Genomic DNA, 13,516 nt, shown 5'->3' on the forward strand with positions numbered 1-13,516 from the left:
CTTTCTCCTTTTCTGCAGGAAACGCCCTTTGTATCACTAGAGTGATTCCTGCTCCCTACCACCCTCTCCTTTCCATCTGCGACCTTCCTTTGAACCAGAGGAACTCTCAGGAGGCACCCGTATGGGCACTGCTCCACCCCGCCTGGTGTGGTTCAGCCTGGAGTGTTCTTGCCATCTGTCTAGCTCTCTGCCTGGTTTCCCTTTCTTGATTTTCTCAGTGAGTAGCAACATCCAAAGAGCTGCCTCTCTCGTGTTTCTAAAAGAAATTAAGAAATAACTCAAGCTGCCATAAACTAATCTGAATGTGCCTCTTAGCATTTCAACTGCAGAGTAGTCCAAATAATATAACCTGGTGTAAGGTAAAGGTACAGACAAGCGCTTCTGTGTGCAGCGTGGCCTGAGGAACTTTAAGGGTTGTGGGCTGAGGATTATAAAAAGCCTCCATGCAAGAATCATCGTGTCTTACAGCCTTAAATGGTCGAGCAGTTGATGGTGACAGCGGGCGTCGCACGGGCCAGGGGACTGAAAACTCAACTTTTGAGAAAGACAAGGTCAAATGAGGTTAGGCTAATTTTATCCTAACTTCGTTAGGGTGGAGACTGTTGTATCTAGAAAACTTAAACTCCAGAAAGAAAAGAGTGTGCTTATCACAGAAGATAAGGCAGGTGTCTCTCTCGGGGAATTGTTCACCTTTATCGTCCAGCCGCTCTCCCGGCCCCTCGGTCTCCCCTGTCGTGTCCCTGGGACCCCGCAGGTCGCCCCTCGGGCCAGGGCAGCCGGGACCGGACCTCACCCATCGCGGTGCGGCCTCACTTTGCGGGCCAACTGTTGGCTGCCGGGAGCCGCTGAGCCAGCCGCGGCCTTGACCTAAGGCCTTAGCCGAACCTCAACCTGGGGAAGCCCCGGCCCCACCCCCAGCCCCGCCCCTCCGCTCCGCGGCCCAACGGTCGCTCCTCCGCGCCGGCCCCGCCCCTCCCAGGCCGCCCGTGGCGCGTCGGCGCCTGCGCAATCGCGTTCAAGTGCCCCGACCGGGATGGCGGCCGTTTTGGAGTCGCTGCTGCGAGAGGAGGTGTCGGTCGCAGCCGCGGTGAGGTGGATCGCGCGCAGCGCCCAGAGTTCGGAGGTAACAGCGCCGACACGCCCCCAGGCCTGGCCCGAGTCTACTTTCCGCGTGAGATACCACCCCTCCGGTCCCTTTTCTCTTGGGTGCCTGGCTGTCAGCCCGGGCCGAATGCGCTCCAACTAGGGGCCGCTGCCGGGCCGCCCGCCTCAGCGCGCCCTGCGGTCCGGGCTGCTCGTGGCGCCGGGCTGGCAGCTGACCCTCTCGCCCCTCGCCCGCTTCTCCCTCAGGATGACCCAGGGGAGGCGGCCGCGCTGAGCTCCCTCCGGCCACTGCGGAAGGAATTCGTGCCATTCCTGCTGAACTTCCTGAGGGAGCAGAGCAGCCGCGTCCTCCCGCAGGGCCCCCCAACCCCCGCCAAGGCCCCGGGCTCCTCGGCAGCTCTGCCTGGGAGGCCCGGGGGCCCGCCGCGGGGCGGCCGCGGGGCGCGCAGCCAGCTCTTCCCTCCGACGGAGCCTTCCAGCACCGCCGCCGCCGAGGCCCCTTCGGCCCGCCGCGGGGGCCGGAGGCGGGGCCCGGGGCCGGGTCGCGAGCGGGGAGGCCGCGGCCCCGGGGGCCTGGAGGAGGGGGTCAGCGGAGAGAGTTCGCCTTGGGCCGCAGGCCGGAGGCCCAGGGGATCTGGCAGCCCCGGCAGCCCCAGCCTCGCGCGCTCTGATCCGCCAAACCTCAGCAACCTGGAGGAGTTCCCTCCCGTAGGCTCGGTTCCCCCCGGCCCTGCAGGGTGAGAATCAGGCCCCATCCACGATTGGGGTGGCACGAAGGCTGTGTTAGGGGAATCAGTAAATCAGGGCTGGGCTCTCCGCAGTTGAGCGTGGGAATGCCCCGAGGGTTGGGGGTGAGTTAACCACAGTGGTGAGGGGCCTTTTGCGAAGCCCCCCCCACCCCCCCGCTGTTGTGGTGGAGGGGGAGGTGTTTGAAGATAACGAATTTGAGAAAAACCTGTGGCTACTCAGCAGGACGAAGCCTTCGCGCAGGATCAATCCAACTCCGGTGAGCGAAGAGCGGTCACTGTCCAAGCCCAAGACCTGCTTCACCTCACCCCCAATCAACTGTGTCCCCAGTTCCCAACCCTCAGTCCCGGACACTAGCCCTTGGGGCCATGGCCTTCCCCCAGGGTGCAGAAGTCTGCAAGAGGAACGGGAGATGCTCAGGAAGGAGCGGTATGATCTTGCCACTCCCTGGGTTGTCAGCTTCCTCCCAGTGGGGGATCTGCAGGCCTTTTCCCTTGAGATTGGTTTGCCCCTGGGAGCAGCCCTGGGTCTGTTTCCTGGGCTGTGATGTCTGCTCTGGAGAAACCTGAGTATGGCTGTGGAGGGGAAGCCAGGGGAACCTCTCATGACATCTCTCTGTCCCCTTAGCTCTAAGCAGCTGCAGCAGTCACCTACTCCCGCCTGTCCCACCTCAGAATCGGGGTCTCCCCTCCCCAGCCGGACAGGTAACCTCACAGCTGAGCCCGCTGACCCTGCCAGAGTGTCTTCCCGCCAGCGCCTAGAGCTGATAGCCCTCATCTACTCTTCATGCATCGCAGGTAGTTGAGAGCAAAGGGCGCTTGAGTGGAGATGCCTGCGGAATTTTGGTGTAGGAGAAATGATAAGTCAAGCAGAACTGAGCCTTGGTTCCAAATGATGCCTGACACCCTGGGGTTTCCTTTTATATCCAGAGAACCTGGTACCAAACCTCTTCTTGGAGCTTTTCTTCGTCCTTCAACTCCTTACTGCTCGGAGGATGGTGGCCACGAAGGAGAGTGACCTTGAACCAATTCCGGGAGCACTAGGTCAGTGAGTGAGCCTCTTTTTGGGAAATGAGGTCTGGAGATGGAACAGTTCTTAACTGACAGCTTGGTACTATCCTTCTAGATTCCCTGGAAAGCCCTCTGTTCCAGAGTGTCCATGATTGTGTCTTCTTTGCAGTACAGGTTTTGGAGCATCAGTTTCAGTGAGTTTCCCCAGCTTTGGCATTTGAGCCTTATTCCCAATGTTCGCTTGGGTCTCTGGCCACTTGAGGTAAAATGCTTGTGCTTAACACAGGTGCAATAACCTTGGGCCTTTTCCTACATGGAGCCTGTAGTTATTGGTCAAAGCTATGAATTTAACTCCTATAACAATCAAATTGCTCTCTGTGGTCTTGGCATCTGATCTTTGGGTTTATGTCTAATGTTTCCCTGCTCCATAAGGTTTCGTTTCTTCCCCCTTGCCTCCATCATCTTAAATTCTTGGCCCATGACTTTGCCTTACATGCCTGCTCCATGTTCCAGATAATGTTCTCTGTGGGGTGCAGATGTCAGCTTCCTGTTTGCAGTCCATGTCCCGTTCCCAGTCATATGTGCTTTTGTCCCTGCAGGGTTCTTTCCTACTTGGACAAAGGGACCTTAAAACTGTTGGCTGAGAATGAGCGGCTACTGTGCTTTTCACCAGCTCTGCAAGGCCGCCTCCGAGCTGCCTATGAGGGCAGTGTTGCCAAGGTAGGGACACCTCCTGGCCTCCACCTGACCCTTCCCAGCCTCATAATTTAGGCAGCCCAGCACACACCGGGCTAACTCCGGGCAGGAATACAGAGATGAGGTTTTCTGAGCATGATCTGTGAGGGTTTCAGTCCCTAATGTCCCTGCCATATTTTAGGTCTCTCTGGAGATGCCACCGTCTGCTCAAGCTGTCTCCTTTCAGCCGGAAACTGACAATCGTGCCAACTTCTCCAGTGACCGAGCCTTTCATACTTTTAAAAAACAAAGGTGACAAGAAAAGGGAACTTTCAGGAGGGAGTGGGGCAGCATTTCTCTGGGATAGGCAGCCTATGTTGTTTTCCTAGAAACTAGGAGTTTGGCACTAATAGGTGGTAGTTTAGCACCACTGCACCCTTTCTGCAAGTATCATAATGGCTACACACCTTCATTCCATTTTCCTGCCCATGGACTTGAACCTCTGACCTCAGCAGCCTTCTCACAGGTATATGACATTAGTCACAGGGTCCTCAAACAAGAGAGAACCAGATCAGCTTTTTCTGTGTACAGAACTATCTGAAGCATGTTGTGTGCTGCTGCTGGGTCTTCAATGTTGTTGGCATGTAGAGAACTTTGGAGAGGATAAGGAATGGGGCTGTGGATTAGTCCTGTCCTCGATGGTTCGGAGCTAGAGAAAGCATTCTTGGGAGTGAGATCAGCTATGCCTCAATTGATCAGGCGTTCTTGTGTCTGTCAGGGATGTGTTTTTTGAGGTGCTTCGAGAGTGGGAAGATCGGCATGAGGAGCCTGGCTGGGATTTTGAGAAGGGCTTGGGCAGCAGGATCAGGTAGGTGCTCCCACTCTGGTCACCTTAGTGGTGCTCTGGTAGTTGATTGGAGGAGGGCTCTTCCTCCACTTATAGCCCATAGCTCCTACCTTCTGTGTCCTCCTTAATCTCTAGTTATTGGCAACTCTGCCTCTACTCAGAGGGATTTGTATTGCCAGCTCCTTGCACTCAGAATGACTCAGACTTGTTATATGAGTGTGAATGCTTGGATGAATACCAAGCCCGTTTTCCAGGTTGCTTGAGTTTTGGCCCAAGTCACTGGTTAGACCCTTTCCAACATTTTCTTCATTGTCTAGTTCAGCAGCTCCAATAACTTTGCATAGCTAGATGCAGAAAGAATATTCTGTCCAGTGATCTACCTTCCACATGAGTCATGACACTCACTAGAGCCCAGTATAGACTGAAGATTAGGGATGGTATTATCTCTTGGTGGGTTCAGTGTGTCTGTAGCCTTGAGGGATCTTGGTGCTAAGGAGAGTGTCCCTTACCTATTCCCACATCTTTGCACTGGCCAACTCTGGCTGAGGTCTGCTCACGCCCCTGGGTAAGGACTGAAAGGCCCAAGGATTGGCTCGTTCTCTCAGATTTCTGCCCCCTTCCTCCTTCCGTCACATTCTGTTCCTGCCTCTTATGCCTCAGAGCCATGATGGGTCAGCTCTCTGCAGCCTGCAGCCACAGCCATTTCGTTCGGCTTTTCCAGAAACAACTTCTCCAGGTAAGAGCCCCAGCAGAAGAGATGAATCTACAGGAGGCAGTAGGTATTAAAGGCAGCCAGGTAATGGTGGGATGGAGCAGACAGACATGCAGGTCCTGGGCTGGAGTTTGAACAGGAGTTCTCCTTGGGGGGTGGCTGAGATGCAGGTAGCCAGAGGGGAGCCAGAGCCCTCCATCACGTGCCCTGCACCCACGGCCTCCCTAGCCTCCTCACACACCCAGCATACCCTGCCAGCCTTAGGCCCTCACTACTCCCTTGTCCTTGGTCTGTGCCATAGTAGAGCGAGCCCTGTCGTAGGACTCAGGCCCGATTTTAAATCCTGGCCCTAGTGACCGAGGCAAACATCTAACCTTGTGAGGTTAGTCTCTTTACCTATAAAATAGCGTGATCCCAACCTTGAAAAACAAACCTGTGGCACCTGATACAAGGCTGGCATTCCAGAAATGTTCATTACTTCCACCCTATTTTGTTCAGTCCTTCTTTCCAGAAAAACTTACTGTTTTTTTTTTTCCTCCTCTTCCTGCCGCGCAGATGTGTCAGAGTCCCAGTGGCACCGGAGGCACGGTCTTGGGTGAAGCTCCGGATGTGTTAAGTATGCTTGGAGCTGACAAACTGGGGCGGTTGCGGCGCCTACAGGAGAGGCTTGTGGCCCCTCAGAGCAGCGGGGGGCCCTGTCCGCCCCCCACCTTCCCGGGCTGTCAAGGATTCTTCAGGGACTTCATCCTGAGCGCCAGCAGGTAAGGGTCCCCTGCAAAGTGCAGGGAATAGGGCTGAGGCCAGGAGGGGTTTGTCTTTCCAGAAGGGCAACAGTTCTCTCTCTTTTGCCTGGAATGTAACAGAGTGGGACCGGTGATGGCCAGGCTCCTCTAGCTCACAGTTCCTGCCTCCATTTCCTTTCCTGTTCTTTGACCCACACTGGTAACCTCAGCCTCCTTCCCTCTCTGCCCCACTGTGCCTTGCTTTCTGCATGAACTTTCTCTCTATTCTGATTCTGTCTATGCCTCTGCCAGTGTCTTTTTTTTTTTTTTTTTCTTCACTTCCTAGCTTCCAGTTTAATCAGCATCTCATGGACAGTCTGAGTTTAAAGATCCGGGAGCTCAACAGCCTTGCCCTGCCACAGCCTGAGCCCAGTGACGAAGATGGGGAGTCAGATGTGGACTGGCAGGTTAGAAAGCAGAATGAGGGAGAGAACAGGGTTCTGACCTAGGAGGGAAGGGCTCTTTTCAAGAACTGGGTAACAGATTCAGAATTGCTCTTGAAGCCCTATGCTTAGGGCATCTTGCTTCCCTGATCCCTACAGGGTGAACGGAGGCAGTTTGCCATGGTGCTGCTCAGCCTGAGGCTTCTGGCTAAATTCCTGGGCTTTGTGGCTTTCCTGCCATACCGGGGGCCTGAGCCACCCCCCACCCGTGAGCTCCAGGACTCCATTCTGGCCCTGAGGAGCCAGGTGAATGGGGGCTCTGGTAAGGAGGGCCGGGAGGGGCCGCCAAGCCCTGGAGATGGAGGGCGTCCCCCACCTCCAGCCCCCCGCCCCCTGACCCAACCCTGCCCCGCCAGGTTCCCCCGGCCCTGGATGTGCGGGCGCTGTTGCAGCAGGGGCTGCGGGCCCGCCGAGCCGTGCTCACAGTGCCCTGGCTGGTAGAGTTCCTCTCCCTCGCTGACCACATTGTGCCACTGCTGGACTATTACCGCAGCATCTTCACTCTCCTGCTCCACCTACATCGGTGAGTCCAGAAAGGGTGAGGCTTAAGCCAAGGGCATGGGAGAACACTGCTGAAGCTGCTGTCAGTGAAGAGGGTTGAGCGGCCCTGTGCTTCCTGTGCAGTACCATAGCCATAACCTACCCTCAGGGGAGAGGCAGAAAGTGGGCACTTTTTTGCACTTTTATTAGCTGTTTTTTATTCCTCCTGTGGCTGAGCTCAGAGGGAGTACAGATCTGGTGAGGGGCGGTGGGGAGATCTGTATGGGGTCACCTGTATGACAGCCATCCCCTTTTGGTCTGCTTTTGAGAATTACCTTCCCAGTGATAGCTTTTTTTTATTCCGTTGTTTCTTTCCTTATACAAATGTACTGTTTAGGAGCTTGGTCTTGTCAAAGGAAAGCGAGGGGGAGATGTGTTTCCTTAACAAGTTGCTGCTGCTTGCTGTTCTGGGCTGGCTTTTCCAGGTTGGTCAAGTGGAGGAAGATCCAGATTGGGGAAGGGAGGCATCCACTGTGGGTGGAGTCAGGGAGTAGGAGAATGTCTGAGTCTGAACAAGGTCACGGCCAGAAGATGAAGGTTTAGAGGGGGTATGGGAATTACCATGGTTTCAGAGCAAGGTTGCTTTGTATCTGGTGGCCAAACCCTGGAACCACAAGGTCTGTGTGTTGAATCTCTGAAGCGCTGACTGGAGTTTGCACTGCTTTGATCTTTTGTCAGATTCCCACAGTCCCTGAGGATCTGTTCTTTCTGGAAGAGGGTCAGTTGGATACTTTTGAGGTGGATACAGTAACTTCAGAGCATGGGTTGGTAAGTGTTGGGGTCTGGCCAAAGCTGTGGGAGTGGCAGGAATAAAGGAGGCAGGCAGTCTGGGAGATCCTAGAGACTGAACTCTTCTGTAACTCTTCCCCAACTGTCCCATTTCTGGCACACTGGGGAGGAAGAGAAGCCTGCCTGCCTGCCTGCCTGCCTAACTTTGGCCTGTTCTCTCCCCCAGGATGGCATGCCTGTGGTGGACCAGCACCTACTCTACACCTGCTGCCCCTATATTGGTGAGGCACCCAGGGTCCTCAGTCCCTGGCCTGTCCCTTCATGAGCACCTAAAAGACATCCCGTGGGCCTAACACCCTAATATGTTGTTCTCTTCTTAGGCGTTCCCCAGGTGCCTCAGCCTCTTTACTCCACAAATACTTAAAGTCCCAAGATGCCTGGGAGGGTAGGGGTGGTTCTGGAAGTAAGCAGTTGGGCTTCCCTGTCGCAGGAGAGCTCCGAAAACTGCTCGCTTCGTGGGTGTCCGGCAGCAGTGGGCGGAGTGGAGGCTTTGTGAGGAAGATCACTCCCACCACCACCACGGGTCTTGGAGCCCAGCCTCCTCGGACCACCCAGGGGCTGCAGGTAAGGGCAGGGCAGAGGCAGGGGACATTCAGGGGAGAAGAGAGAGGAAACTCTTCATGCGCCGTTGCCTCCTCCCCATAGGCACAGCTGGCCCAAGCCTTTTTCCACAACCAGCCGCCTTCCCTGCGCAGGACTGTAGAATTTGTGGCTGAAAGAATCGGCTCTAACTGTGTCAAACACATCAAGTAAGGGTTGAGGGGGTTGGGAAGGCAGATGTGGAAGGTGCCGGGCTCATTCCCTTACCATTTACCCCCTCAACTCTTAACATAGTATTGCCAATCTGAGGAAAGTTAGCTTGAGGGGAAGGATGTGGTGGGGAGGCTAAAACTGCTAACATTATTTGAGGTTAGTTCTGACCAGATTTCCTTGCATTTGCAGCCCCTTTCTGATTCAGTTCCCTCAACCACCTTCAAGCTTTTCTGTTCCCGCTGCAGGGCCACACTGGTGGCAGATCTGGTACGCCAAGCTGAGTCGCTTCTTCAGGAGCAGCTGGTGACGCAGGGACAGGAAGGGGGTGATCCAGCCCAGCTGTTGGAGATCTTGTGTTCCCAGCTGTGCCCCCACGGGGCCCAGGCACTGACCCGGGGGCGGGAGTAAGAGACGCCAGACTCTCATCCCCACTCTCCGCTTTTATTTTCCTGACTTTTTCTTTTTCACAAACTCATCTCTTTTTATTCCACGTCCTCTCTGAAACCCCCTTTTTCTTTCACTTCCTATGTAGGTACATATCTTAGGCTTTAGGACCCAAAGTCCAAAGTTGAGTTGGAAGAATGGGGGGTTGGGTGTCCCATTCCTCCCGGCGTCAGGGATCAGGGGTGGGCCCAGGGCTGACAGTGCTTCTCTTACTCCCCTGCCCACCTCTCCCCAAGGCAGAGCCCTCCTGGCTCAGCTGATTGGTGCACTTGGCCTTTCTTTCTGTGAGCCAGGCCAAAACCTCTAGCCATCACGGACTCTGTCTCCTTTCAGGTTCTGTCAGAAGAAGAGCCCTGGGGCAGTACGGGCACTGCTTCCCGAGGAGACCCCGGCAGCTGTAAGTAGGGAGGAGGCCTGGAGCCCGCGGGCTGCTGTTTGGTGGTGGGAGAGTTGTGCTGCGGGTCACATGTGCATGAAGGTGGTGGATGGGTCCGAGGGTTGGTCCCGGCCTTGGGGACACCTGAGCTGTTGTTCATTCTCATCCCTGAGCCTCCCCTTGCCCCTGACGCTGCAGTTCTTCTGGGTCACAGGTTCTAAGCAGCGCAGAGAACATTGCTGTGGGGCTTGCGACAGAGAAGGCTTGTGCCTGGTTGTCAGCCAACATCACAGGTAAGGTCCAGGACAGGGGAGTGGCTGACCAAGTTCTTCGAAAGTGGACTGGCAGAAAGTGGGAGGCCTCTGGGGGAGAAGGAACATAAACCAGTTGGAAACAGTGATGGGCATGGGTTGGTGTGGTGACCCCTCTTCTGTTCTCCCTTTGACCTGCAGCACTGATCAGGAGGGAGGTGAAGGCGGCAGTGAGTCGCACACTTCGAGCCCAGGGTCCTGAACCAGCTGCCCGGGGGGAGCGGAGGGGCTGCTCCCGAGCCTGTGAGCACCACGCTCCCCTCCCCTCCCACCTCATCTCCGAGATCAAAGTACACAGCTCCCCTCCTCCCTGCGCCCCTCTCCTCTCCCTTCTCCCCGCTCTTTTCCTGGTCTCCCTCCTTCCTCACGTCAGCTGCAGTGTTTTGTGTAGCCGCTTTCTGTGTTGTGCAGCTAGTTCGGTGTCCTTCGTTACTGAACGGGATTAGGTAGGGCACAGCTGAACTGAACGGTTTTCCTAATTGCTTTTCACTAACTTCCGGTACCTGAATCACCCAAAAGGGGAAAAGAACAGATATGAAAGTTTCCGATGGGCTGCATACTGCTTGCATGGGAGGTGATGGGGGTCTGGGGGGAGCGGACGTCTGCTGTAGTAGGAAAGCCTCGAAGGGGGCAGTCACCTGTGTTGGCACAAGATTTCAGAAATGTTCTTATATGTGGGATGTGATGCTTATTTAGTTGTAGGCAGTAAGAATAAACTACCATTGCTCTTGATTGTAAAAATTTAGATACCGTCTAGAGTAGGGCTCAGCAAACAGCCCATGGACCAAATCCAGCCAGCCTGCTGCTGATTTCTATAAATGAAGTTTTATTGGAACACAGCCACACTTGTTCACTGATGAATTGTCTAGGGCTGTTTTTGTGCTACAGCAGCAGAGATGTTAAGGCCTGCAAACCCTCAACTATTTACTGTTTGGTGGAGCCAAAGATTAGGACTAGGGACTAAGAAGGAATGACAAAAATGGAGAGTATATAGTGGGGAGAAGAAAAGGCTAAGTGGTTTTCTGTACTGAAGCCGGACTCTCCCAAGAAGATGAACAGAAGCATGGGGGATAGAAAATATAACATGTAGCCAGACAGTTCTCCTAAATGCTTTCAGGATAAGGCTCTCTGGGAAGTGGCTGGGTGTGGCTTTGTCCCAAGACGAGTGACATCTCTTGAGCTCTCAAGGCAGCATGTTGTCCCTCAGCTGACCTGCTCCATCTGTTCCCTCTGTTGCTGTCCACTTGGTTGGCTTCTTCTCCCAGCTGTGCGGTCCTGCCCAAGTCCCAGGTCTAAGGCACCTTGGCCCGGCCGCTTCATCCGGGGACTCGGTCTTCCTTTTCCTTCTGCCTCTTTCCACTGGCTTCTCGGTGGCCTCCTCAGTCCCAGCCAGGTATGAAGTCTCGCTCTGCTTCCACCCCCGCTCTCTCCAGGATGTGCTCGCTCTGGCTGTGGGGCCCCGGGACCCTGAGGAGGGAGTCTCTCCGGAGCATCTGGAGCAGCTCCTGGGCCAGCTGGGCCAGACACTGCGGTGCCGCCAGGTGAGACCTAACACGACGCTGTACTTGTGTCCTTGTCCAGTGCTAGTCACCAGAGCTGCATCAGCTCAAGGCTGCTGCTGTAAGGATAGCACTAACGTCCAGCCTCTTCTCCACAGTTCCTGTGCCCGCCTGCAGAGCAGCATCTGGCAAAGTGCTCGGTGGAGTTAGCATCCCTCCTTGGTATGGCTCTCTGTCATTACATCACCCTTCTGTCACATCCCCCAGATCTCAGGTTTTGGTACAAGCTAGATTAGAAACATGGAGCTTTGTTCTCTTCTACCTCCCAGGGGCCAGCTAGGTGACCCTACCTCCATTTCTCAAAGCTTGACTTTTTTCTTTGCCCAAAGTTGCAGACCAGATCCCTGTCCTCGGGCCCCCAGTGCAGCACCGGCTGGAGAGAGGACAGGCTCACAGGCTCCTGCACATGCTGCTTTCCCTGTGGAAGGATGACTTTCAGGTGCCGGTTCCACTGCAGCTGCTGCTGAGCCCAAGAAACCTGGGGCTTCTGGCAGACACTCGGCCAAGGGAGGTGAGCTAGAGCGGTGGAGGTGGGCAAGTGGGCTCTTTAGCCCCCTGCACTCCTGTTCTGACACCCCCCCACCCTCACCCCAGTTGCTGTGTGTGTGTTTCCTTTACTCCACCTTTTCTGGCGCTGTGTTCGTTTCCTCTAATACGCTCACATGGGCTGCAGATCTCCTCCTCCTCCTCAGCAGCTCTGTCCTTTGGATCAGTCAGGGTCGCTGTGTCAACCTACCCCACTGACGCTCTCCATGTGTGTTGCAGTGGGACCTGCTGCTGTTCTTGCTCCGGGAGCTGGTAGAGAAAGGGCTGATGGGACGGACAGAGATAGAGGCCTGCCTGGGCAGCCTCCATGATGCCCAGTGGCCAAAGGTAAGGAGTCCTCATCTCCTCATCCATCTGTCCCTTTTCTCCTGAAATGGGGCCAGCGGTGGGGCCCAGGAATTCTTAGGATCTTCCCAAAGCTCAGTGGACTTTATCAGGTATCTTCAGGACCACCCTGAAATGGTGTGGCTGTTCTCGAGTGCCTTTTTCACATTTGAGTAGCTACTGTATGAAAGAGGGTGCCAGCGGAGGAAGGAAGATGGAGGGCAGGTAGTTGGAAAGCAGCGTGGCAAGGTGAGTATGGGTTTTTTAAATTAGAATAACCTAGATTTGAGTCTCAGCTGGTACTGAATGTTATCGTAATCTAGGGCAGAATAGTGTATACCTCCTAGGGTTTGTCAGGATGAAATCTGTTGGTGGTAAGTACTTACTAGATGATTCTGCGCCTCCTGTCAGATTCCCCTCTCCCTGCTGGAACTGGAGCATCCCCAGAGGACTAATGGGAAAAGGTGTCATGTCCATTTCAGTGTAGAAGGCCGTTGGGAAAAAATAAGGTTGTCTACTCGTTGGTTAGCAAGGGCTAGATATTGGGGATTGAGTTTTATAGAAAGGATGTACCATCCAGAATTATGTGTCAGCCTTCTCTGTCCTCTTTCTGCTTATTCCAGGACTTCTCTGAAGAATTAGCAACACTGTTCAACCCATTTCTAGCTGAGCCTCACATGCCAGAACCCCAGCTAAGAGCTTGTGAGCTGGTGCAAACAAACCGGGGGACTGTGCTGGCCCAGAGCTAGGGCTGGGGAGTGGCCCTGCCTCAGGTGTCTGACCAGAACCCTGGAGCCCGGCCGGACTGTGCCTCAGGAGGAGGCCCCGTGCCCCCCTCGGAGTGCTCACCGCTGACCCTTGCTGACGCGGGAGCAGCTAAGTCTGTAAGTCAGGCTTCCTGCTCACATGCGAAGGAAGCGTGTGGCTGCCGGCATCCCACTGACGCTGACTGCAGGCTCACTGCCCGCGCTAGAGGAAGGAGGAGGGTTCACCAGATTCAGGATTGTGATGGGAAAGCCTAGAGACAGACTCCAGTCCTGGAGCAGAAGAGTTGGCATTTATTATTTGGATTATTAAATGACGTGTGTGGGCTTGACGACACAGGACTCGAGCCCTATTTGCTGCTACCCCAGCATCCCTTAAAACTCTTTGGTTTGGAAATCATGACAGAGGCAAGTGGCTTCTGCTTAACTCGTGAGTAAAGTTAAAACATGAATCTTGGGGAGTGGACGTTTTCTTACCACCAGGAGCTAGGCTGCCTGCCATCTCCTTAAAAATGCACAGTACGTGAGGTGGGGCTGACCTGCCAGAAGCCCAGCTTTTACCCTGCACCTTCTCTGCCTTCAGCCCTGTGCAGGTACTAACTCTCAACCGTAACTCCATACAGGGGCTACACACAGGGCAGAACATTAGAGCTTTTTAAAATAAACCGTTTTCTTTATCAAGGGCTTCATGTCTAGTTATTTTCACCTGGCTCTTCCCTTGAGAAGGCTGTAGTCTCAGGTGGGCTTGAAGGTGGGCACTGACAGGGCAGAGCAACCCTTGTGCTGGTTT

General features: G+C 54.7%; 1 protein-coding gene across 3 annotated transcripts; it reads left to right on the top strand.

Moving 5' to 3' along the window:
* Positions 1-1,025: 1,025 nt before the first annotated feature.
* Positions 1,026-13,403, top strand: CDAN1 (codanin 1). 3 transcript variants are annotated; one of them, XM_042942279.1, is made up of 28 exons: positions 1,026-1,123; positions 1,351-1,841; positions 2,074-2,280; positions 2,479-2,648; positions 2,781-2,894; positions 2,977-3,055; positions 3,461-3,581; positions 3,739-3,848; positions 4,315-4,404; positions 5,044-5,119; positions 5,651-5,856; positions 6,164-6,284; positions 6,420-6,566; positions 6,677-6,843; positions 7,198-7,285; positions 7,539-7,628; positions 7,816-7,870; positions 8,080-8,213; positions 8,295-8,398; positions 8,648-8,806; positions 9,180-9,243; positions 9,437-9,515; positions 9,675-9,823; positions 10,967-11,074; positions 11,191-11,254; positions 11,422-11,603; positions 11,858-11,965; positions 12,586-13,403. In XM_042942279.1, the coding sequence occupies exons 1-28, from the start codon at positions 1,034-1,036 to the stop codon at positions 12,709-12,711; spliced, it is 3,699 nt and encodes a 1,232-aa protein (XP_042798213.1). In that variant the 5' UTR covers positions 1,026-1,033; the 3' UTR covers positions 12,712-13,403. The 3 variants fall into 3 exon arrangements, with proteins under 3 accessions (XP_042798213.1, XP_042798214.1, XP_042798215.1); XM_042942280.1 differs by having other exon boundaries at positions 2,077-2,280; XM_042942281.1 differs by lacking the exons at positions 11,191-11,254; positions 11,422-11,603; positions 11,858-11,965; positions 12,586-13,403 and having other exon boundaries at positions 9,675-9,776; positions 10,967-11,054.
* The last annotated feature ends 113 nt before the right edge of the window (positions 13,404-13,516 follow it).

The sequence above is a fragment of the Panthera leo genome, chromosome B3 (assembly GCF_018350215.1).
Source record: "Panthera leo isolate Ple1 chromosome B3, P.leo_Ple1_pat1.1, whole genome shotgun sequence".
In the NCBI taxonomy this organism is placed as follows: domain Eukaryota; kingdom Metazoa; phylum Chordata; class Mammalia; order Carnivora; family Felidae; genus Panthera; species Panthera leo.